Here is a 25,493-nt window from a genome sequence, read left to right as displayed (position 1 = left end):
AATCCCTCCTCCTTCATCAACTAAAGAGGCATCAGTATTTAGCTTGAATTCTCCCAATTCAGGCGGAAGCCAACAACAGAATTGCAACTCTTTCTCCTTTACAGAAAGCTTGTATCCAAAGTGATTTGCAACAGCAACCTTATGCACTTCATTACTGTCCCAGAGAGTTAGACTATTAACTCTTGACAATACATCGTCAAGAATGAAGCGGAGAATTCTAGTCTTATGATTTGATTTTTTTTCAAAGATTCTCAGGTTCCTCTCTCTCCATAACCTGTAGATAGCAGATGCAAAAGCAATTTTCATGGCAGTGGAACTTTGAGACTTACTTCTACAATGGATTCTTAACCACTCTTCTTCATCCTAGATAGTTTTCTTCAGTTTTCTTCTAGATCCATACCGCCACAAAATAGATCGCCAGACCCAAGCTGAGAAGCCACACCTGAAGAATAAGTGATTTATAGTCTCCTTTTCTGAATTACAGAGAGGACATCTATCATCCATCACTCTATTGCAGAAAATCGGATGATAGAGTAAGCAATTTCATGTGAAGAACTTTCCAAGTGATCAAAGCTTGCCTTGGAACATGACCCGGAAACCAGACTGAAGAGGCCCATGGGACGACCACATTTTGCTGCCTAATTGAGTTCCAAGCGCTTTTGACAGAGAAATAACCATCAATATTAGGCTTCCAGATTGCTCTGTTTTCGTCTTCCTCCTGAAACAACGACCTCTGGAGAATAGATTTTTCCTAATTGAGAGATGGTTTATTGATAATTGGATTCCAGCCTTCCTTTGAATGAATCTCACCCAGACATTTCATCGAGGAGAGAGAATAATCAGTCACAGACTTAGAGATGAGTTGCTCCAAAACACCATCCGGATGCCAAGGCTGAGTCCAAAGCTCAATTTCAGCTTCTTTCCCAACTAAGTAGCAAGTCTTATCTTTGATGACCTCTCTAGCTCGAAGAATGCTCCTGACTGCCCAAGACGGTTTGGAGGGAACTTTCATGGACCAAATGTTCTTGTTTTTGATATATTTTGCAAATATCCATTTTCTCCACAAAGAATTATTGTCTTGGATAAGCCTCCACAGTAATTTGCACTGGAGAGCCGAATTTATGTCTCTTAGCTTACGGATACCCAAACCACCTTCTTCTTTAGGTCTGCAAATAGTTTCCCAAGCCACCGTATGGACTTTCTTAGCTTTCTCACTGCCAGCCCAAACAAAATCCCTGCAAAGCCTTTCAATCTTGTCGATAACTCCCGAGGGGATGTTAAAAGAAGAGGACCAAACGACTTGATAAGACTGAATTACTGATTTCACCAACTCAATCCTTCCCGCCGAGGAAAGGAAACGGTTACTCCAACCATTGATTTTTTTAGTGACCTTCGAGATGATCGGGAAGCAATCATTGGAAGAGAGTCTTGAAGAAGTCAATGGGAGCCCAAGATATCTGATTGGCAATTTACCCTCTGGGATATGCAAAAATTTTCGATTTTCTTCCTTTCTCTGAATGAAGTTCTAGAAAAGAAGACATTGCATTTCGAGAAATTTGGTTGGAGACCAGAGTAGCTGTAGAATGTTTCCAAACAAGCCAGAATTTCTTTTGCAGACTGGCCAGAACCTTCTGCGAAGATCATAAGATCATCCGCAAAAAGTAAGTGGGTTATGGAGACATTTCCATGAGTAAAGGGGGATTGGAGATTACCTCTCATATGAGAATCTTCAAGGGTTCTGGAAAGCATTTTCATCGTTAAACAGAACATCAAAGGGGATAGGGGATCTCCTTGGCGAATTCTGTTGGTTGAATTGAAGTGGCCTTGAGGAGACCCATTTATCAAGACAGATAAGGAGGGAATCTGAATGCATTCCTCCACCCACTTACACCAAAGGTTATAGTGAAGCCCTGTTTCACCATAAATTGAAGAAGAGCTTCTCTCTTAACATTGTCGAAGGCCTTTGCAAGGTCAATTTTAATACACATAGCCGATTTAGCTGAGGCGAGATGGATTTTGTGCAGAATGTCATGGGTTAACAAGATATTGTCTTGAATTTGCCTTCCTCTGATGAAAGCAGATTGGGCAGGATTAACCAACTTGTTGATCACAGATTTCAATCTTTGAGCAAGGATCTTGGTGATCGTCTTGTATATGAAGTTGCACAAGGAAATCGGCCGGAACTTGGAAGGCGAAGCCGCATCAGGGACTTTAGGAATGAGGGATATAAAGGTGTTATTGATTTCCTTCAAGATCTTTGGTGCCGTTTGTTTCGTTTGAAAAAAACTTCAACATGACCAGATAGAGACTGATTTCATTTGATTTGGACATAAAATGGGAGACTTATGAAAGTTTTACACGATACCTCCATGTTTTGACTAAAAAGACTATAACTCTTTCGTTCCTTTGTCATTTTTGGTGCCATTGTTGCGTTTGAAAGAAAACTTCAAGATGAGCACATTGAGACTGATGTCATTTTATTTGGACTTTTTTTTTTTTTTTTTGGTGAGTAAATTGGGGTTAGGCAAGACCCCTACCAGATTCATTAATGAAGGATAAAATTACAAAGTCAGGGAGGCTCATAGGCTAGAAACAAGGGAATAATCTCCCAGCAAAGCAAAAACAAAAACCAAGACCACAGGAGGTCACCAAGGAAAAAAACAACACTATTACAACTTATAAGACATGAGTCTACAGAACTGATAGACTTAGGAAAGGAATTCCACCCTCCCAGCAGGAAACAGGAAAAAAGCATCAGGATCGCAATCATTTCATCCGAGGATAAAGGGTTCCCGAAAAGTCTTCCTCAGCAATGTCCAGAAGGGCTTGAGGGAGAAGATGGACTGGAATATTGCCTCCCTTGATTGGACAATCTATCTTGGATAGGAAATCAGCCCCACGATTTGCCTCCCTCCAGACGTGGGTAATTTTCCAGTGGTCTATCTTGGACATCAAGCAATGGATGTTGTAAAGGGCTTGTTTCTTCCTCCAGGGGCATTTGATTTGGCCAGATATGACTTGAATCGCGAGAAGAGAATCAGTTTCGACCCAAATATTGCGAAATCCATAGTCAGTGGCTAATCTTGATCCTACGAGAATAGCATCAATTTCCAATTCTTGAATAGCAGCCATGTCTGTAGAAACGGAGAAAGCTGTGAGGATCTCTCCCAGAGAGCCTCGGATCAGACCCCCAAGCCCGGCGCCACTGGTGGTGAGAGAAGCATCCACGTTCAGCTTAATTGAACCAGTCTCCGGAGGCTTCCAGGAACAGAATTTGATTTCCTTTTTAGGGAGGAAATGAGGGAGCTGAAGCGAATTGGCAAGGCATTTACTTCTGGTAAAAGTAGTGCCGTTGAACCCGAGAAAGATACACCTGGTTCTGATTGTATGAAGGATAGTCCTCAAGATTTCTTGTTTGTGAGTGCTCCTGTTTTCGTGAATCCGGTTGTTTCTTTCACACCAGATAAGATAGATGGAAGCATTAAAAGCAATGCGAATGGCAGAAGCCAGTTGATCTAAACCTTTGAAAGACTCTCGAATCCATTCCTCTTCTTTCAGCACTGAATTCTTTGGAGTCCTGCTGGAAGAGAATCTCCAGAGAATGTGCCTCCATATCCAGGAGGAGTACGAGCATCGGAAAAAGAGGTGATTTATGTTTTCATCTTCTGAATTGCATAACACACATTTGGTTTCACGGTTAGGCCCGAGGAACTGAAGGTTGTCTCTGGTTGTAAGCTTGTTTTGGATAGCCAGCCAACTCACGAAACTGTGTTTAGGAGTGTGACCTTTAAACCAAACTGAACGGAACCAGGGAACACGATTATTCTTGGATCTGAAGTGATTCCAAGCGCTTTTTAAGGTGAAGGAACCAGATGAAGTGAGCTTCCAGATTGCTACATTTCCAGCCCCTGGAAACATAATAGCCTTTTCGAGAATTGATTGGATCCCAGGAAGCCTTCTAATGGTCGGATGATCCCAAATTACATTGGAGAGAATTCGATCAATAGAAACATGTGGGTGAGATGCTCTGTAAAGGTTCCATTCCGGATATTGCAAATATAGAGGGCCATCAGGATGCCAAGGTTGGGTCCAAAAGTCAATCCCCTTCCCATCGTCAATAGCATAACAGAACATATTTTCAGCCATTTTTCTGTATTTAAAAGCTATCCTGGCTCCCCAAGACATTATATAAGGGGTTTTTATGGTCCAGAAGTTTTTACCTTTGATGTATTTAGCATTGAACCAGCTAGACCAAAGGGAGACATCCATTTTATGAAGATTCCAAAGCTGTTTGAGTTTGCACGCTTGATTTATATCTCTGAGCTTTCTGAGGCCGATTCCTCCTTCACATTTTGGAGTACACATGATGTCCCAATTTACATTGTGATGAGAAGAATGCAGATTTGAGCCAGCCCAGATGAAGTTTCTTAGAATTTGCTCAATCTTGTCAAGAATCCCTGCTGGAATATGAAAGGAAGCAGACCAGTAGAGTTGGTAAGAATTAAGAACAGATTTTGTGAGCTCAATTCTCCCAGCTCTAGAGAGAAGCTTATTAGACCAGCTTGATATTCTTTTCTGAATTTTCCCAAGGAGAGGCTGACAATCGGAAGAGGATAATCTCCTGGTGATGAGAGGGAGCCCAAGATATTTAATTGGCAATTGACCTTCAGCAATCTCCAGCACAGTGCATATCTGATTCTTGAAGCAGTTAACTCCAGCAGAGAAGTGAATTTCACTTTTGCTAGCATTCCCAGATAGCCCCGAGCAAGAATTGAAATTTGCAATACAGTCTTTTATGCCTCGACTAACTCCTGGGGTAGCATCAGCAAAAATGAGCACATCGTCAGCGAATAAAACGTGGGATATTGAAAGATTACCTCGAGTGAAAGGAGTGGAGATTTTTCCACCCATGAGGGCCCCATCCAATATGACAGAGAACATTTCCATGCAAATGCAGAAGAGGAGGGGAGAAAGAGGGTCCCCTTGCCTCAAACCATTAGACGAAGAAAAGAAACCATGGGGAGAACCATTGACAAGAACTGAGAATTTTGGAGTTTGGATACATTGTCTCATCCAGGTGCACCAAACCTCATTGAAACCTAGATTTTCCATGAAGGCAATGAGAGAGTCATGGTTCACATTATCAAACGCTTTTTTGAGATCCATTTTTATGCACATGGCCGAAAATTTTCTTTTCAAGTGGAATTGGTGGACAAGGTCTTGGGCCAAAAGGATATTATCTTGAATTAATCTGCCTTTGATAAAGGCAGATTGGTTCGGGCTGATGAGGAAACCCATGACCTCTCTGAGTCTATTGGCCAAGATCTTAGTGATGATTTTATAAAAGAAATTGCAAAGAGAAATTGGCCTAAACATATCAAGAGAAGAAGCATTTATGGATTTAGGAATGAGGGATATGAAAGTAGTATTAACTTCAGGGAGAAGGTGATTGGTTTTGAAGAAGTATTGAATGGCTTTAATGAGATCTTCGCCAATGAGGTACCAAAAACTTTTGAAAAATTTCCCATTGAAACCGTCAGGCCCAGGGGCCTTATCCCCATCACAAGAGAACACCACACCTTTTATTTCTTCAGGGGTGATTTCCTTAGTGAGGTTAGAGGCTTGGAACAGAGAAAGCTTCCTAGAGGGGGTAGGAATTCTAATGGAAGGAGAGGGAATTTTTGGGGCATTTAGAAGGGTTTGGTAAAAGGATACCAGGGTTATAGCTATTTGCTCAGGGTTAGAAGTAACACTCCCATCAGGTTGCGTCAGACCTGGAATGCTATTGTGATTTCTCCTGCCTTTCATAACCGAATGGAAGTAGGAAGAGTTGCTATCGCCCAAGTTCAGCCAATTAACTCTAGCTTTTTGCTTAAACAAAGATTCTTCTGCTTTGGAAATTTGAAGAACCTTCTCCTTAGCAGAAATTTCTTCATTTTTGAGGTGGAGATCAAAGGGCTTGGTAGCCATTTGAGATTGTATTGCATTGAGCTCCTGTCTGGCAATGGGAAGCATAATATCGACCCTCCCAAATATATTGTTCTTCCAGATTCTAATGTCTTCTTTCACTTTCTTCAGCTTTTTGACAAATTGAAACATTGGATTCCCTTTGATTTCAGAGGACCAGGCCTTTTCAACAATTTCAAAAAGAGAAAGATCCTCCAGCCACATGTTATGGAATCTGAAGGGTTTAGGTTTAGGATTTCCCTGCTGCTCAATCTGGATAATAATTGGAGAGTGATCCGACAAACCAGAATTTTTATAGTTAGCCGAAGAATGCGGGTAGTCACAGAGCCAATTATCATTAACAAGACATCTGTCAAGCCTTCTAAGCTTGAGATTTCCCTTCTTAGAGTTGTTGGACCAGGTGAAGAAGTGACCCAGAGCCCTCAGCTCTGCCAGGGAACAATCATGAATAAAGCAGTTAAAATCATCAACCTCACTTTGAATGAGGTTTGCACCACCCTGTCTTTCATCTGCAGTTCTAACAGTGTTAAAATCTCCAACAGCAATCCAGGGAATATTTATAAGATGAGCAAAATTCCGAATAGAGTTCCATAAGGTTCTTCTCTCTATTCCATTGTTTTTTGCATAAACAGAAGTGAGAGCAAATCTGTGGTTAGAGAACAGGTATTGAACTTCCCCATGAATGTGCTGACTGGATTCATCATGGACCATAAAATGAACTATTTTCGGATTCCAAGCAACCCAGATTCTTCCCAAAACAGTGTGGTTGTAATTTGCATAATAAGCCCAATTCTCACAGATTTCCAGGAGATATTCTTCAACCGTATCCTCAGTAGCTTTAGTTTCAATGAGGCAAATAAGAGGGAGATTTTTCTTCATGAATAAGAGCTTTGATGTCAGCTCTCCTCCGACTCGAACCTATGCCTCTAACATTCCACGATCCGATCTTCATCAATGGAAGGAGAAAGGGTTTCCGGGGCATTCAGAGATGCAGATGGAAGAATGGCCAAGGGAGCCAAATCCGAGGTTTTTGAAGAAGCCAAACCCGGACCAGGAGACCAGTTTCTTCTCAAATTTGGAAATGCCATGGTGGTGTCTTCTTCTTGTTTCTCTGTTTCTGAGTCACTGGTCTGATCTTCTTCCTCCTCAGAGCCTGATTTGGATTCAATTTCATTTTCCTCGTTTGATCCAGATTTGGGTTCAATTTCATTAATTTTTCCTAGCGAGGTATCATTTTTTTTCTCAGATTCGATGCTAGACTCATCCACACTGTTTTCTAGAATAGAAAAGGGATTTTTTGATAGGTATTCAGGACTAACAATGGGAATATCTTTAGGAAGGGAAGGAACACAAGGAGGAATCTGTTTAGCAAGTTGATTTTTCCCAGGGGACAAAGCATGAGGGGTCTGCAAATCTTGGGGTGAAACAAGGGGTGTCTGTCTAGATTGGGGCATTACAGGAAGGGCCTGTAGGTTTTTGTTTTCTCTGATGGGTTCTTTTGAGGTCTTTTTGGTGACTTTCCATTCGTTTTTTGAGAGAACAGATTTTTTCCTTGTGAGAACAGGTTCCTTTTTTTCAAGGATTTTTGGGCAAGCTTTGGAAGAGTGGTTGAAAGTCAGACACTGAGAGCATGAGGAGGGCTTCCAATCATATTCTATAGGTTGGCGGGTAATGCCTGAAGAGGTTTTAATTTGGATAAAGTCAGGGAGGGGAGCACCAGCCTTGATCTCTACACACATCCTGGCAAAACTAAGCCTAGTGGAATCAGCTGTTTGGCCATCCATATAGAGGGGATTTCCTAAGCCACTTGCTATTTTGCTTAGAATTCTGGGGGTCCAGAATTTAAGGTGTAAACCTGGTAATCTTACCCAAATAGGAATTGTGCTTAGATCAGATTTTTCAATTGGAATGTCTTTCGACCATTTCCGAAGAATTAAAGGTCTTCCTCCATAAGAGTGAGCAGGGGCTTCTAGGACTGTTAAACAGTCCTCTTCATTTGAAAATTTAAAAAGAAAGAACCCATTACTCATTGCAAATAGTTGAATATCTCCTTTCAGCTTCCACTTCCGGGCCAGATGGTCTCTAAGGGCTAGATAGTAAGGTCTTCTTCCGAGAAAGTACCCCACTATGCAATTATCCCACTTCAGTTCCGCTTCAGCAACCTCCTTATCTTCCACCTCTATCAAGATTTCACCTTCATCATCTTTGTTGGGGGTGAAGAAAGCAAGGTTGGGATCAAATTTTGAGTTTGGCTGAGAGAAAAGGGTAGTCCAGGGTTTAGCAGAGGAGTTATGAAAGTTAGAGAGTTATGAAAGTTTTGCAAGTTAGAGAGTTAGAGAGTTTGGACTTAAAATTAGAGAGTTATGAAAGTTTTGCAATAAATCTCCATGTTTTTACTAAACAGTCAATAACTCTTTCATTCCTTTGACATTTTTTGTGCCGTTTTTGCGTTTGAAAGAGAACTTTAGGATGAGCACATAGAGACAGATTTCATTTGATTCAGACTTAAAATGAGAGAGTTGTGGATTTGTTACTCTATATCTCCATATTACTAAACAGACCATAACTCTCTCATCCCGTCGACTTTTTGGGAGCCGTTTGTTGCGTTTGTAAGAAAATATCTGGATGAGATGATAGATAACTCTCTCATTCCATTAAAAGTGCTGAGGAGAGAGAAAAGTCTTCTTCTTCCTCCCCCTCTCTTCGGTGAGAGCCGGCGGCGGCCGGCGAAGCATCAAGGGCCCAAGCCCTTCTTGTTCCTCCCTTCCCTTCTGCGATTTCTAGTGAGAGAAACTCTCCTCTTTGAGGAGATCATCTTCTTCCTCAGGCCAGCCGGCTAGAGGCTAAGGGCCCAAGCCCTTCTCATTTCCTACCTCCCTCCTGGGAAGCTATTCGGTTTTTTGTTGGTGGTTTAGGAGGAATTCCAGACCATGGAGATTCCTCCTGACGGATTCCTCCTGACCCAGGAAAGTCTGCTGTATTGGAAGGCCGGTTCTGGGCAAATCCACAACCAGCTGGTCTTGGCCAATCACCCTCGCCCCATGGAAATGTGCCTCAAGCAGTTTGTGAGCTTGAGGATAAATATCTCTTTGATGGGCTCTCTTCTTGTGTTGAACAAAAGCCATCTCCTATCTCTGAACCAGGTATGAATTCTGTCCAGCGTGTTGCATACCTGAAAGAACTGTTCCCTATAGAGGATCCTGAACCCTCAACCCATTTCAGGAGAGGTACTAGAGTGCAGAAAAGGTTTACCATAACCCCAGCTCAGACTACAAGCTCTCTGAAAAAATCAAAGCAGAGTTCTAGAATTGCTGTGAAAACTCCTTCTTCTCGAAAATCCCAAAGCCCTGAGCTCCAGTCCACACAAGAAATTCGTGCTCCTCCCCTTCCAACTTTTAGCTGCTTCTTACCTCTGAATCTGCAATTTGGAGAAGAAGAGACAGCTGGAGGGAAACCTTCCATTTTGGGAAGTTCTTCCATTGCCCAAGAAAACCAGGAACAAAACCACTCTTTCCAGGAAAAGGGGTATTGCCCACCAGTTTCTGCTGTGACCCCTGACAGTCAACACCTACCACCTGACGCCTCCTCATTCCCAACCTTATCTGTTCCCTCCTCATTCCCAACCAGCTCTGTTCTCTCACCAGAACCCAGTCCTTTTTTAAATCAAAAGCTGATTGAAGCAGCAAAAGTGGAGAAAATCAGCATTGGCCCACACCCCCACTCATTTCTCTTTTCGACCCCTGGAAATTATTCCCGCCCAATTGAAATTTCAAACGAAAAAACCCCTTCTCCCAGCTCAGATATTCCCGCCCACTCTGTTGGGACAGCTTCAACGACCATCCCCTTGCCCCTGGAAACTGATGGGTCTGATCTTGCCACTCATTCAGCAACAGGAGCTGATGCTAACCAAGCTAAATCCAGTCCTTGGAGATCCCTCTTTGGGGAAAAATCTACTAAGGGTCTTTCAAAACTTGAGTTTGTAAACCCTGTAATTGCTGATTCGGGGAAGAAGAGGATTTCTTTCGAGAATGAGGAGCTTGAGGAGATTGGATGTAAATGGAGAACTTCTGTGGTGGGATACTTTATTGGTAGGAGGCCGTACTCATGAATCTGAGAGATAATCTCTCACGAAAGTGGAACCTTAAAGGAGAACTGCAGATTTTTAGTCTCTCAAATGGATTTTATTTATTTCAATTCACCTGTCTGGATGATTGTGACTCAGTGCTGGAATCAGGGGAGCACTCCTATACGGGGAGACCTTTGATTTTACGAAAGTGGAAACCAGGGACACCCTTCGAGAAACTAAACCTTACCTCAATCCCTGTGTGGGTTCGTCTTCCAGGTTTGCCTCTTGAGTTCTGGACTGCTAAAGGATTAAGTAAAATAGCCAGTTTCATAGGGAATCCTTTGTACATGGATTCAAGGACTGCGGAAGAAACAAGACTAAGTTACGCTCTTATGTGTGTGGAAGTGGAAGCAGGGGCAGAATTTCCAGAAATCATTCCCATACACACCCCTTATGGGACCCACAACCAAAGTGTGCAATATGACTGGAAACCATCAGCCTGTAAAACCTGTATTGATTTCAGTCATACCTCGGAAGCATGCCCCAAAAATGTTCAGGTTGCGCAGCACAATCATAAGCAGGAATGGCGACCAGTAAAAAATCCCTCTAAGCAACCCCTTCAAGTAGTTAAACCTGATAGAGACCGGGAGGAAAGGCCAGTCAAACCCACCTGTAAATACCCCCAAGTTGTGGAGCAAAGCAAATTTCTAAGTGGTGTCAGCACACATGTGGCGGATACAGCAATCCAGATTCAAAACAGCTTTGATGCTCTGGCTGATGTTGAAGGAAATGAAAATGAAGAGGGGGAAGAGAGTGAGGATCAAGTCGAATCCAATATAGATGATCGAGATAAAATGGTAGGCTGTCTTGGAAAAGAATTCGTCCATGTCTTATCTTCATCAGGTGAAATTCCTGTTCAACACTTATTGGTAGGATTAACCGCTCGCCAGAATCCATCTACTCTCAATAGAGCCCATGACCTGAACTTTGAAAGAGCCCTTGACCCGAAATCCGAAAGAGCCCATGACCCGAACTCCGAAAGAGCCCATGACCCGAACTCTGAAGGAGCCCCTCCTCCCCCATCTTTCACTGTTACCCAATGAATATTGTAACATCCTGGAACATTAGGGGGATCTGTTCAGCCACAAAGAGAAGGGAAGTTCAAAATCTGATAAGGAGCACTAACGCTCCTATCTGCTGTCTTCAAGAAACTAAAGCCAGAGAACCTATGATGAAGAATCATGTGAAAGATATTTGTGAGTCTTGGGCTTCTCATGGAAATTACGCACATGTTATTAAAGGAAGAGTTTGGATTCTTTGGGATCCAATGAGAGTAAATCTTCAGATTCTATCGGAGTCGAGCCAATTCATTCATGCTGAGGTCCATCTAACCCAGACCAACCAGCGATTTCATCTTACCTCTGTCTATGGAAGGAATTATGGGGGAGATCGGAAAGCTCTTTGGGAAAATCTTGAATTAGTTAATGTTACCATCCAAGGCCCTTGGATTGTGTTAGGGGATTTCAATGCGATAAGAAGCTATGACGAAAGATCGGGCAGATCTCCTCATAATCAGAACGACATTGAGGATTTTAATAGTTGTATATACAATTGCTGTTTGGCGGATCTTCGATCTATTGGTCACTCTCTTTCCTGGAATAATCAAGCCACTAAGAGTGAAAGAAAATATGCAAGATTAGATAGAGCCCTTGTCAATGACCTATGGCTGCAAGACTTCCCTCTTGGCTTTGCTGAGTATAGGCCTCCTGGAATCTCGGACCATAGCCCCATTATTGTGAGTCTAAAAAATCACACTAGTTTGGGCCCAAAACCGTTCAAATTCATGAACATGTGGTTCGATGATGTCTCTGTTTATCCTGTTGTTGAAAGAGCTTGGGCTATCAAGTGCATCGGGAATCCTATGTATAGGTTAGTGCACAAACTTAAAGAAGTTAAAACACAGCTTGTTTCATGGAACAAGGACATTTTTGGTAGAATTGATGTGATGCTTCCTTTAGCTCGCCTCAAACTGGACGACATTCAGATCAAACTTGCAAATAACCCTGCGGATCAGAGAATCAATGAGGCTGAAATTTAAGCCAGAAATGAATTTTGTACGGTCGCTAGGAGGGAAGGGGCGCTTTACAAGCAGAAATCAAGAAGTGAGTGGCTGTGCCAAGGTGATTCTAATACAAAATTCTTTCATGCTGCTGTTAGGACCAGAAATCATTCCAATCACATTATGGCTATGGAAAGAGAAGACAAATCCATCTCTTATGATCCTGATGAGATATCTAGTATCTTGGTCAATTTCTATCACAAGCTCTTAAATAGGACCCAAGATCAGAATTCCCACACCCCCAGGCCTAATAAAATTCTTACCTTGGAGGAAGCAAATCATTTATCCCGTGAGGTGACCAAGGAGGAGGTTAGAGAGGCTGTGTTTATGGCCGATGGAGACAAAGCGCCTGGGCCTGATGGGTTTAATGGCTCCTTCTTTCAAAAGTTTTGGTATCTTGTTGAAAAAGATTTCACAGATGCGATTCTCAATTTCTTTTCGAAAGCAAAGCTCTTGAAGGAAATCAATAACACCTTCATTTCTCTCATTCCTAAGGTCCCTGACGCGTCTTCGCCCTCCAAGTTCAGACCTATATCCTTGTGCAACTTCATCTACAAGACGATTACCAAGATTCTTGCGCAGAGATTGAAATTGGTGATAGACAAATTGGTTAACCCTGCCCAATCTGCTTTCATCAGAGGTAGGCAGATACAAGATAATATCTTGTTAACTCATGACATCCTACACAAATTCCACCTCCCCTCTGCAAATGCGGCTATGTGTCTTAAAATTGATCTTGCAAAGGCCTTTGACAATGTTAAGAGAGAAGCACTTCTTCAATTTATGGCGGATTAGGGATTCAGTAAACTTTGGTGTAAGTGGGTGGGAGAATGTATTCAGTCTCCCTCCTTTTCTGTTTTGATAAATGGGTCTCCTCAAAGGCACTTCTCTTCATCCAACGGAATTCGCCAAGGAGATCCCCTATCCCCTTTGCTGTTCTGTTTAACTATGGAAATGCTCTCCAGGACTCTTGAAGATTCTCAGTTGAAAGGTAATCTGCAATCCCCCTTTACTCATGGAAATGTCTCCATAACACACTTACTTTTTGCGGATGATCTTATGATCTTCGTGGAAGGTTCTGTCAAGTCAGCAAAAGAAATTCTAGCTTGTTTACAAGAATTCTACAGATTCTCTGGCCTCCAACCAAATTTTTTGAAATGTGAGGTCTTTTCTGGAATTAGTTGCAGAGAAAGAAAGGCAATCTCAAAAATTCTGCTCATCCCTGAAGGAAAACTGCCAATCAAATACCTTGGCCTCCCCTTGACCTCTTCAAGACTTTCTTCAAATGATTGTTTCCCGATCATCTCGAAGGTCACTCAAAAAATAAATGGATGGAGTAGTCGTTTTCTCTCTGCTGCTGGAAGGATTGAGTTGGTGAAATCTGTCCTTCACTCTTATCAAGTCTTTTGGTCCTCCTCTTTTAATCTCCCCTCGGGAGTTATAGACAAGCTTAAACGGCTTTGTAGAGATTTTGTTTGGGCTGGAAGTGAAAATTCTAAGAAAGTTCATACGGTGGCTTGGGAATCTATATGCAAGCCTAAGAAAGAAGGTGGCCCTGGGTATCCGTAATCTGAGAGACATTAACTCGGCTCTCCAGTGCAAATTACTGTGGAGACTAATTCAGGGAAATAATTCTTTGTGGCACCAATGGATATTTGCCAAATACATTCAAAACAAGAACATTTGGTCCATGAAGGTTCCCTCCAGACCGTCTTGGGCTTTCCGGAGCATTCTTCGAGCTCGAGATACCCTCAAAGATAAGATTTGTTACCTAGTTGGGATCGAAGCTGAAATTGATCTATGGACTCAACCTTGGCATCCGGATGGAGTCCCGAATCAAATCATTTCGAAATCAGTGACTGATTATTCCCTCTCCTCGATGAAAAGTCTGGCTGAGTACATTCAAAGGAAGGCTGGAATCCAATCATAAATAAAACATCTCTCATACAGGAAAAAGCTATTTTGCAAAAGTCTCTCTTTCAGGAGGACGATGAAAACAGAGTAATCTGGAAGCCTAGTACTGATGGCTATTTCTCTGTTAATAGTGCTTGGAACTCTATCAGGAAGCATCAGGTGGATATCCCATGGGCTCTTCAGTATGGTTTACAGGTCACATACCAAGGCAAGCGTTATCTGCTTGGAAAGCTCTTCACAAGAAACTGCTTACTAGAGATCACCAGATATTCAGGAATAGAGTGATGGATGAAGGGTGTCCTCTCTGTAAATCAGAAAAGGAGACAATTAATCACTTATTCTTCAGGTGTGGATTCTTAGCTTGGGTATGGAGGTCCATTTTGTGGCGGTATGGATCTCGAAGAAAACCGAAGAAAACTATCCAGGAAGAAGAAGAGTGGTTACGAACTCATTGTAGAGGTAAGTCTCAAAGTTCTACGGCCATGAAAATTGCATTTGCTTCTGCCATCTACAGGTTATGGGGGGAGAGAAACCTGAGAATTTTTGAAAATAAATCAAATCATAAGATCAAAATCCTCCGTATGATTCTTGATGATGTAAAGGCAAGAGTTAACAGCCTCAATCTTAGGGACAGTAAAGAAGTGCACACGGCTGCTGTCGCACACCACTTTGGCTACACGATTTCTGTTCAGGAGAAAGATCTAAAATTCTGCTGTTGGGTTCCCCCTGCTGTGAGAGAATTCAAACTTAACACTGATGCTTCTTTAACTGATGATGGAGGAGGGATTGGAGGAATAATTAGAAACAATGATGGCGAAATAATCCAATTTTTCTCTAAAAATACTGATGGGGAAGAGATTTTCGCCTTGGAGATTCAAGCTATATGCGAAGGAGTGGCTGTTGCAAAAAGTCTGGGTATCACTTTTCTTTGGATAGAAGCTGACTCTACCTTTGCTGTAAAATCTTTTAACAAAATTTCCTCTCCTCCGTGGAGAAAAATCCCAGCTATCAATAGAGCCTGGAGTGAGCTGGCAGGAATGTCGTGGAGAATATCCCACATCTGGAGAGAGGGAAATATGGCAGCGGACTTATTATCCAAGAGAGAATGCCCCTTTAAAGGACATTCCACCTTTTAGAGGAGAGTTCCTGATGATCTCCTTGCTGTTGTCAAATCTGACAGAGAGCAAACCATGTACCAGAGAATGAAAAACTGAACCCTGTTTCCAATGTTTGCCTGTTTAGGTTGTTTTTCTTGTTTTCCTTTTGCCATTATGTGGATAGCCTTTTGGGAGAATGTTCCCCCCTGGCTGGACTTTTGGCCCCCTTGATGTATCTTTTCCTTATTTTTAATGATATCTGGTAGGGGTCTTGCCTAACCCCATCTTAACCATAAAAAAAAAAGATACTGGTTTCATTTGATTTTTTTTTTTGGGTACCATAGGGTATCCCCACCCCACTTTGTAGGGCGGGACTAGTCCCTAGGGATGCGCGCAGGCACCCGGAAACCACGCGCACCGGGTAAACAAGGGGGGGATTTGAACGCTCGTCACTGGGGAGCAAACCCATGACTTTACGCCAAAGAGCCACACCCATCCGGGATTGGTTTCATTTGATTTTGACTTAAAATGAGAGAGTTTAGGATGTTTATCTCTATACTTCAATTTTTTACTAACCAGACAATAACTCTCTCATCCCATTGACTTTTTTGGAACCGTTTGTTGCATTTGAAAGAAAACGTAAAGATGAGAAGATAGAGACTGATTTCATTTGATTCGGAGTTATAATGAAAGAGTTATAGATGTTTGACTCTATACCTCCATGTTTCTAAACAGACCATAACTTTCAAATCCCATTGACTTTTTTGGAGCCGTTTGTTGCATTTGAAAGAAAACATCAAGATGAGAAGATATAGACTGATTACATTTGATTTGGACATAAAATGAGAGAGTTATGTATGTGTTACTCTATACCTCCATGTTACTAAACGGACCACAACTCTCTCAACCCTTCAACTTTCTTGGAGCCCTTTGTTGCGTTTGTAAGAACATATAGAGATGAGAAGATAAAGAATGATTCCATTTGATTTTGACTTAAAATGATAGAGTTGTGGATGGTTTACTCTATACCTCTAGGTTTGGATGTGTTTTTGGGAGCTTGTTCCCTTTCTTTAGGCTTATGAGCCTCCCTAGCTCTGTATCTCTTTTTCCCTCTATTATATCTGGTAGGGGTCTTGCCTAACCCCAGCTTGCCCATCAAAAAAAAAAACCTCAAGGTTTTACTAAAAAGTGCTCACATCCCGTAGACATTCTTGGTGCCATTTGTTACGTTTGAAGGAAATCTTCATGATGAGCAGATAGAGACTGATTTGATTTGACTTGGAGTTAAAATGAGAGAGTTGTGGATGTTTTACTCTACATCTCCATGTTACTAAACAGACCATAACTCTCTCATCCCGTCGACTTTTTGGGAGCCGTTTGTTGCGTTTGTAAGAAAACATCTGGATGAGATGATAGATACTGGTTTCATTTGATTTTGACTTAAAATGAGAGAGTTGTGGATGTTTATCCCTATACTTCAATTTTTTACTAACCAGACAGTAACTCTCTCATCCCATTGACTTTTTTGGAACCGTTTGTTGCATTTGAAAGAAAATGTAAAGATGAGAAGATAGAGACTGATTTCATTTGATTCGGAGTTACAATGAAAGAGTTATGGATGTTTGACTCTATACCTCCATGTTTCTAAACAGACCATAACTCTCCAATCCCATTAACTTTTTTGGAACCGTTTGTTGCATTTGAAAGAAAACATCCAGATGAGAAGATATAGACTGATTACATTTGATTTAGACTTAGAATGAGAGAGTTATGTATGTGTTACTCTATACCTCCATGTTACTAAACGGACCACAACTCTCTCAACCCTTCGACTTTCTTGGAGCCCTTTGTTGCGTTTGTAAGAACATATAGAGATGAGAAGATAAAGAATGATTCCATTTGATTTTGACTTAAAATGATAGAGTTGTGGATGGTTTACTCTATACCTCCAGGTTTGGATGTGTTTTTGGGAGCTTGTTCCCTTTCTTTTGGGCTATGAGTCTCCCTAGCTCTCTATCTCTTTTTCCCTCTATTATATCTGGTAGGGGTCTTGCCTATCCCCAGCTTGCCCATCAAAAAAAAAAAAACCTCAAGGTTTTACTAAAAAGCACTCACATCCCGTAGACATTCTTGGTGCCGTTTGTTACGTTTGAAGGAAATCTTCAAGATGAGCAGATAGAGACTGATTTGATTTGACTTGGAGTTAAAATGAGAGAATTGTGGATGTTTTACTCTACATCTCCATATTTTTTACTAAACAGAATATTCTCATACCTGTGAATTTGTTGGAGCAATTTGTCGCATTTGATAGAAAATTTCTGAATGGAAGATAGATACTGGTATCTTTTGATTTTGACTTAAAATGAGAGAGTTTTGGGATGTTTAACTCTATACCTCCTTGTTTTACTAAGCAGACAATAACTCTCTCATCCCTGTGACTTTTTCGGAGCCGTTTGTTGCGTTTGAAAGAACACATCTAGATGAGAAGATAGAGAATGGTTTCATTTGATTTGGAGTTAAAAGGAGAGAGTTAGGGATGTTTTACTCTATACCTCCATGATTCTAAACAGACCATAACTCTCTCATCCCATTTACATTTTGGGAGCTGTTTGTTGTGTTTGAAATAAAACATCAAGACGAGAAGGTATAGACTGATTGCATTTGATTTGGACTTAAAATCAAAGAGTTGTGTATGTTTAATAATATACCACTATGTTTTTACTAAATAGAATATAACTCTCTCACACGGTTCACTTTTTTGGAGCCGTTTGTTGGGTTTGTAAGAAAACATCAAGATGAGAACAGATAGATTGAATTCATTTGATTTTGACTTAAAATGGTAGAGTTGTGGATGTTTTACTCTAAACGTCCTCTTTTCACTAAAAAGACCATCATAACTCTCACATCCATTTGACATTTTTGGTGCCGTTTGTTTCGTTTGAAAGAAAACTTCAACATGACCAGATAGAGACTGATTTCATTTGATTTGGACTTAAAATGGGAGACTTATGAAAGTTTTACACGATACCTCCATGTTTTGACTAAACAGACTATAACTCTTTCATCCCTTTGTCATTTTTGGTGCCGTTGTTGCGTTTGAAAGAAAACTTCAAGATGAGCACATTGAGACTAATATCATTTGATTTGGACTTAAAATGAGAGAGTTATGGAAGTTTTGCTATAAATCTCCATGTTTTTACTAAACAGTCAAAAACTCTTTCATTCCTTTGACGTTTTTTGGGCCGTTTTTGCGTTTGAAAGAGAACTTCAGGATGAGCACATAGAGACAGATTTCAATTGATTTAGACTTAAAATGAGAGAGTTGTGGATTTGTTACTCTATATCTCCATATTACTAAACAGACCATAACTCTCTCATCCCGTCGACCTTTTATGAGAGAGTTATGTAAGTTTTACTTGAACCCCCATGTTTTTGCTAAACAGACCATAACACTCTCATCCTATTGACTCTTTTGGAGCCGTTTGTTGCGCTTTAAAGAAAACATTAGGATGACCAAATAGAGACCGATTTCATCTGATTCTGACATAAAAAGAGAGAGAGTTATGCATGTTTTACTCTATACCTCCATGTTACTAAACAGAGCATAACTATCATCTCATCCCATTGAGTTTTTTGGAGCCGTTTGTTGCGTTTGAAAGAAAAAATAAAGATGATAAGATAGAGAATCATTCCATTTGATTTAGACTTTAAATAAGAGAATTATGGATGTTTTACTCTGTACCACCATATTTCTGAACAGACCATAACTCTCTCATCCCTTTCACATTTTTGGTGCCGTTGTTGCGTTTGAAAGAAAACTTCAAAATGAGCGTATAGAGACTGATTTCATTTGATTTGGACTTAAATTGAGTGAGTTATGGATGTGTTACTCTACACCTCCATGTTATTAAACAGACCATAACTCTTTCATCCCATCGACTTTTTTGGAGCCGTTTGTTGCTTTTGTAAGAAAACATAGAGATGAGAAGGTAGAGACTGATTCGATTTTATTTTGATTTAAAATGACACCCTAGCTCTGTATCTCTTTTTCCTTCTAATATATCTGGTGGGGGTCTTGCCTAACCCCAGCTTGCCCATAAAAAAAAAATACCTCAAGCTTTTAGTAAAAAGCGCTCACATCCCGCAGACATTCTTGGTGCCGTTTGTTACGTTTGAAGGAAATCTTCAAGATGAGCAGATAGAGACTGATTTGATTTGACTTGGAGTTAAAATGAGAGAGTGGTGGATGTTTTACTCTACATCTCCATAATTTTTACTAAACAGAATATAACTCTCTCATCCCTGTGACTTTGTTGGAGCCGTTTGTCGCATTTGATAGAAAATTTCTGGATGGAAGATAGATACTGGTTTCTTTTGATTTTGACTTAAAATGAGAGAGTTTTGGGATGTTTAACTCTATACCTCCATGCTTTACTAAGCAGACAATAACTCTCTCATCCCTGTGACTTTTTCGGAGCCGTTTGTTGCGTTTGAAAGAACACATCTAGATGAGAAGATAGAGACTGGTTTCATTTGATTTGGAGTTAAAAGGAGAAAGTTAGGTATGTTTTACTCTATACCTCCATGATTCTAAACAGACCATAACTCTCTCATCCCATTTAGTTTTTGGGAGCTGTTTGTTGTGTTTGAAATGGAACATCAAGACGAGAAGATATTGACTGAATGCATTTGATTTGGCCTTAAAATTAAAGAGTTGTGTATGTTTAATAATATACCACTATGTTTTTACTAAATAGAATATAACTCTCTCACACGGTTCACTTTTTTGGAGCCGTTTGTTGGGTTTGTAAGAAAACATCAAGATGAGAACAGATAGATTGAATTCATTTGATTTTGACTTAAAATGGTAGAGTTGTGGATGTTTTACTCTAAACGTCCTCTTTTCACTAAAAAGACCATCATAACTCTCACATCCATTTGACATTTTTGGTGCCGTTTGTTTCGTTTGAAAGAAAACTTCAACATGACCAGATAGAGACTGATTTCATTTGATTTGGACTTAAAATGGGAGACTTATGAAAGTTTTACACGATACCTCCATGTTTTGACTAAACAGACTATAACTCTTTCATCCCTTTGTCATTTTTGGTGCCGTTGTTGCGTTTGAAAGAAAACTTCAAGATGAGCACATTGAGACTAATATCATTTGATTTGGACTTAAAATGAGAGAGTTATGGAAGTTTTGCTATAAATCTCCATGTTTTTACTAAACAGTCAAAAACTCTTTCATTCCTTTGACGTTTTTTGGGCCGTTTTTGCGTTTGAAAGAGAACTTCAGGATGAGCACATAGAGACAGATTTCAATTGATTTAGACTTAAAATGAGAGAGTTGTGGATTTGTTACTCTATATCTCCATGTTACTAAACAGACCATAACTCTCTCATCCCGTCGACCTTTTATGAGAGAGTTATGTAAGTTTTACTTGAACCCCCATGTTTTTGCTAAACAGACCATAACACTCTCATCCTATTGACTCTTTTGGAGCCGTTTGTTGCGCTTTAAAGAAAACATTAGGATGACCAAATAGAGACCGATTTCATCTGATTCTGACATAAAAAGAGAGAGAGTTATGCATGTTTTACTCTATACCTCCATGTTACTAAACAGAGCATAACTATCATCTCATCCCATTGAGTTTTTTGGAGCCGTTTGTTGCGTTTGAAAGAAAAAATAAAGATGATAAGATAGAGAATCATTCCATTTGATTTAGACTTTAAATAAGAGAATTATGGATGTTTTACTCTGTACCACCATATTTCTGAACAGACCATAACTCTCTCATCCCTTTCACATTTTTGGTGCCGTTGTTGCGTTTGAAAGAAAACTTCAAAATGAGCGTATAGAGACTGATTTCATTTGATTTGGACTTAAATTGAGTGAGTTATGGATGTGTTACTCTACACCTCCATGTTATTAAACAGACCATAACTCTTTCATCCCATCGACTTTTTTGGAGCCGTTTGTTGCTTTTGTAAGAAAACATAGAGATGAGAAGGTAGAGACTGATTCGATTTTATTTTGATTTAAAATGACACCCTAGCTCTGTATCTCTTTTTCCTTCTAATATATCTGGTGGGGGTCTTGCCTAACCCCAGCTTGCCCATAAAAAAAAAATACCTCAAGCTTTTAGTAAAAAGCGCTCACATCCCGCAGACATTCTTGGTGCCGTTTGTTACGTTTGAAGGAAATCTTCAAGATGAGCAGATAGAGACTGATTTGATTTGACTTGGAGTTAAAATGAGAGAGTGGTGGATGTTTTACTCTACATCTCCATAATTTTTACTAAACAGAATATAACTCTCTCATCCCTGTGACTTTGTTGGAGCCGTTTGTCGCATTTGATAGAAAATTTCTGGATGGAAGATAGATACTGGTTTCTTTTGATTTTGACTTAAAATGAGAGAGTTTTGGGATGTTTAACTCTATACCTCCATGCTTTACTAAGCAGACAATAACTCTCTCATCCCTGTGACTTTTTCGGAGCCGTTTGTTGCGTTTGAAAGAACACATCTAGATGAGAAGATAGAGACTGGTTTCATTTGATTTGGAGTTAAAAGGAGAAAGTTAGGTATGTTTTACTCTATACCTCCATGATTCTAAACAGACCATAACTCTCTCATCCCATTTAGTTTTTGGGAGCTGTTTGTTGTGTTTGAAATGGAACATCAAGACGAGAAGATATTGACTGAATGCATTTGATTTGGCCTTAAAATTAAAGAGTTGTGTATGTTTAATAATATACCACTATGTTTTTACTAAATAGAATATAACTCTCTCACACGGTTCACTTTTTTGGAGCCGTTTGTTGGGTTTGTAAGAAAACATCAAGATGAGAACAGATAGATTGAATTCATTTGATTTTGACTTAAAATGGTAGAGTTGTGGATGTTTTACTCTAAACGTCCTCTTTTCACTAAAAAGACCATCATAACTCTCACATCCATTTGACATTTTTGGTGCCGTTTGTTTCGTTTGAAAGAAAACTTCAACATGACCAGATAGAGACTGATTTCATTTGATTTGGACTTAAAATGGGAGACTTATGAAAGTTTTACACGATACCTCCATGTTTTGACTAAACAGACTATAACTCTTTCATCCCTTTGTCATTTTTGGTGCCGTTGTTGCGTTTGAAAGAAAACTTCAAGATGAGCACATTGAGACTAATATCATTTGATTTGGACTTAAAATGAGAGAGTTATGGAAGTTTTGCTATAAATCTCCATGTTTTTACTAAACAGTCAAAAACTCTTTCATTCCTTTGACGTTTTTTGGGCCGTTTTTGCGTTTGAAAGAGAACTTCAGGATGAGCACATAGAGACAGATTTCAATTGATTTAGACTTAAAATGAGAGAGTTGTGGATTTGTTACTCTATATCTCCATGTTACTAAACAGACCATAACTCTCTCATCCCGTCGACCTTTTATGAGAGAGTTATGTAAGTTTTACTTGAACCCCCATGTTTTTGCTAAACAGACCATAACACTCTCATCCTATTGACTCTTTTGGAGCCGTTTGTTGCGCTTTAAAGAAAACATTAGGATGACCAAATAGAGACCGATTTCATCTGATTCTGACATAAAAAGAGAGAGAGTTATGCATGTTTTACTCTATACCTCCATGTTACTAAACAGAGCATAACTATCATCTCATCCCATTGAGTTTTTTGGAGCCGTTTGTTGCGTTTGAAAGAAAAAATAAAGATGATAAGATAGAGAATCATTCCATTTGATTTAGACTTTAAATAAGAGAATTATGGATGTTTTACTCTGTACCACCATATTTCTGAACAGACCATAACTCTCTCATCCCTTTCACATTTTTGGTGCCGTTGTTGCGTTTGAAAGAAAACTTCAAAATGAGCGTATAGAGACTGATTTCATTTGATTTGGACTTAAATTGAGTGAGTTATGGATGTGTTACTCTACACCTCCATGTTATTAAACAGACCATAACTCTTTCATCCCATCGACTTTTTTGGAGCCGTTTGTTGCTTTTGTAAGAAAACATAGAGATGAGAAGGTAGAGACTGATTCGATTTTATTTTGATTTAAAATGACACCCTAGCTCTGTATCTCTTTTTCCTTCTAATATATCTGGTGGGGGTCTTGCCTAACCCCAGCTTGCCCATAAAAAAAAAAATACCTCAAGCTTTTAGTAAAAAGCGCTCACATCCCGCAGACATTCTTGGTGCCGTTTGTTACGTTTGAAGGAAATCTTCAAGATGAGCAGATAGAGACTGATTTGATTTGACTTGGAGTTAAAATGAGAGAGTGGTGGATGTTTTACTCTACATCTCCATAATTTTTACTAAACAGAATATAACTCTCTCATCCCTGTGACTTTGTTGGAGCCGTTTGTCGCATTTGATAGAAAATTTCTGGATGGAAGATAGATACTGGTTTCTTTTGATTTTGACTTAAAATGAGAGAGTTTTGGGATGTTTAACTCTATACCTCCATGCTTTACTAAGCAGACAATAACTCTCTCATCCCTGTGACTTTTTCGGAGCCGTTTGTTGCGTTTGAAAGAACACATCTAGATGAGAAGATAGAGACTGGTTTCATTTGATTTGGAGTTAAAAGGAGAAAGTTAGGTATGTTTTACTCTATACCTCCATGATTCTAAACAGACCATAACTCTCTCATCCCATTTAGTTTTTGGGAGCTGTTTGTTGTGTTTGAAATGGAACATCAAGACGAGAAGATATTGACTGAATGCATTTGATTTGGCCTTAAAATTAAAGAGTTGTGTATGTTTAATAATATACCACTATGTTTTTACTAAATAGAATATAACTCTCTCACACGGTTCACTTTTTTGGAGCCGTTTGTTGGGTTTGTAAGAAAACATCAAGATGAGAACAGATAGATTGAATTCATTTGATTTTGACTTAAAATGGTAGAGTTGTGGATGTTTTACTCTAAACGTCCTCTTTTCACTAAAAAGACCATCATAACTCTCACATCCATTTGACATTTTTGGTGCCGTTTGTTTCGTTTGAAAGAAAACTTCAACATGACCAGATAGAGACTGATTTCATTTGATTTGGACTTAAAATGGGAGACTTATGAAAGTTTTACACGATACCTCCATGTTTTGACTAAACAGACTATAACTCTTTCATCCCTTTGTCATTTTTGGTGCCGTTGTTGCGTTTGAAAGAAAACTTCAAGATGAGCACATTGAGACTAATATCATTTGATTTGGACTTAAAATGAGAGAGTTATGGAAGTTTTGCTATAAATCTCCATGTTTTTACTAAACAGTCAAAAACTCTTTCATTCCTTTGACGTTTTTTGGGCCGTTTTTGCGTTTGAAAGAGAACTTCAGGATGAGCACATAGAGACAGATTTCAATTGATTTAGACTTAAAATGAGAGAGTTGTGGATTTGTTACTCTATATCTCCATGTTACTAAACAGACCATAACTCTCTCATCCCGTCGACCTTTTATGAGAGAGTTATGTAAGTTTTACTTGAACCCCCATGTTTTTGCTAAACAGACCATAACACTCTCATCCTATTGACTCTTTTGGAGCCGTTTGTTGCGCTTTAAAGAAAACATTAGGATGACCAAATAGAGACCGATTTCATCTGATTCTGACATAAAAAGAGAGAGAGTTATGCATGTTTTACTCTATACCTCCATGTTACTAAACAGAGCATAACTATCATCTCATCCCATTGAGTTTTTTGGAGCCGTTTGTTGCGTTTGAAAGAAAAAATAAAGATGATAAGATAGAGAATCATTCCATTTGATTTAGACTTTAAATAAGAGAATTATGGATGTTTTACTCTGTACCACCATATTTCTGAACAGACCATAACTCTCTCATCCCTTTCACATTTTTGGTGCCGTTGTTGCGTTTGAAAGAAAACTTCAAAATGAGCGTATAGAGACTGATTTCATTTGATTTGGACTTAAATTGAGTGAGTTATGGATGTGTTACTCTACACCTCCATGTTATTAAACAGACCATAACTCTTTCATCCCATCGACTTTTTTGGAGCCGTTTGTTGCTTTTGTAAGAAAACATAGAGATGAGAAGGTAGAGACTGATTCGATTTTATTTTGATTTAAAATGACACCCTAGCTCTGTATCTCTTTTTCCTTCTAATATATCTGGTGGGGGTCTTGCCTAACCCCAGCTTGCCCATAAAAAAAAAAATACCTCAAGCTTTTAGTAAAAAGCGCTCACATCCCGCAGACATTCTTGGTGCCGTTTGTTACGTTTGAAGGAAATCTTCAAGATGAGCAGATAGAGACTGATTTGATTTGACTTGGAGTTAAAATGAGAGAGTGGT

At 39.7% G+C, this 25,493-nt stretch overlaps 2 protein-coding genes across 2 annotated transcripts; both read left to right on the top strand.

Moving 5' to 3' along the window:
- Window positions 1–11,132: 11,132 nt before the first annotated feature.
- On the top strand, window positions 11,133–12,131 carry LOC143859505 (uncharacterized). The gene has a single exon (XM_077370185.1). The coding sequence runs from the start codon at window positions 11,133–11,135 to the stop codon at window positions 12,129–12,131; it is 999 nt and encodes a 332-aa protein (XP_077226300.1).
- A 2,105-nt stretch (window positions 12,132–14,236) lies between these two features.
- Window positions 14,237–15,202, top strand: LOC143859504 (uncharacterized). Its single transcript, XM_077370184.1, has one exon. The coding sequence runs from the start codon at window positions 14,237–14,239 to the stop codon at window positions 15,200–15,202; it is 966 nt and encodes a 321-aa protein (XP_077226299.1).
- Window positions 15,203–25,493: the final 10,291 nt, after the last annotated feature.

Source organism: Tasmannia lanceolata, unplaced genomic scaffold (assembly GCF_043159265.1).
Source record: "Tasmannia lanceolata isolate RefF3 unplaced genomic scaffold, GAP_Taslan_0.1 ptg000031l, whole genome shotgun sequence".
Taxonomy (NCBI): Eukaryota; Viridiplantae; Streptophyta; class Magnoliopsida; order Canellales; family Winteraceae; genus Tasmannia; species Tasmannia lanceolata.
Note: the sequence above shows the minus strand (reverse complement) of the source record. Positions and strands in the feature narration are given on the sequence as shown.

Bases quoted from the DNA above. Each gene is read 5' to 3' on its own strand.
- LOC143859505 (XM_077370185.1), top strand. From the start codon at position 11,133: ATGAATATTGTAACATCCTGGAACATTAGGGGGATCTGTTCAGCCACA.
- LOC143859504 (XM_077370184.1), top strand. From the start codon at position 14,237: ATGGGCTCTTCAGTATGGTTTACAGGTCACATACCAAGGCAAGCGTTA.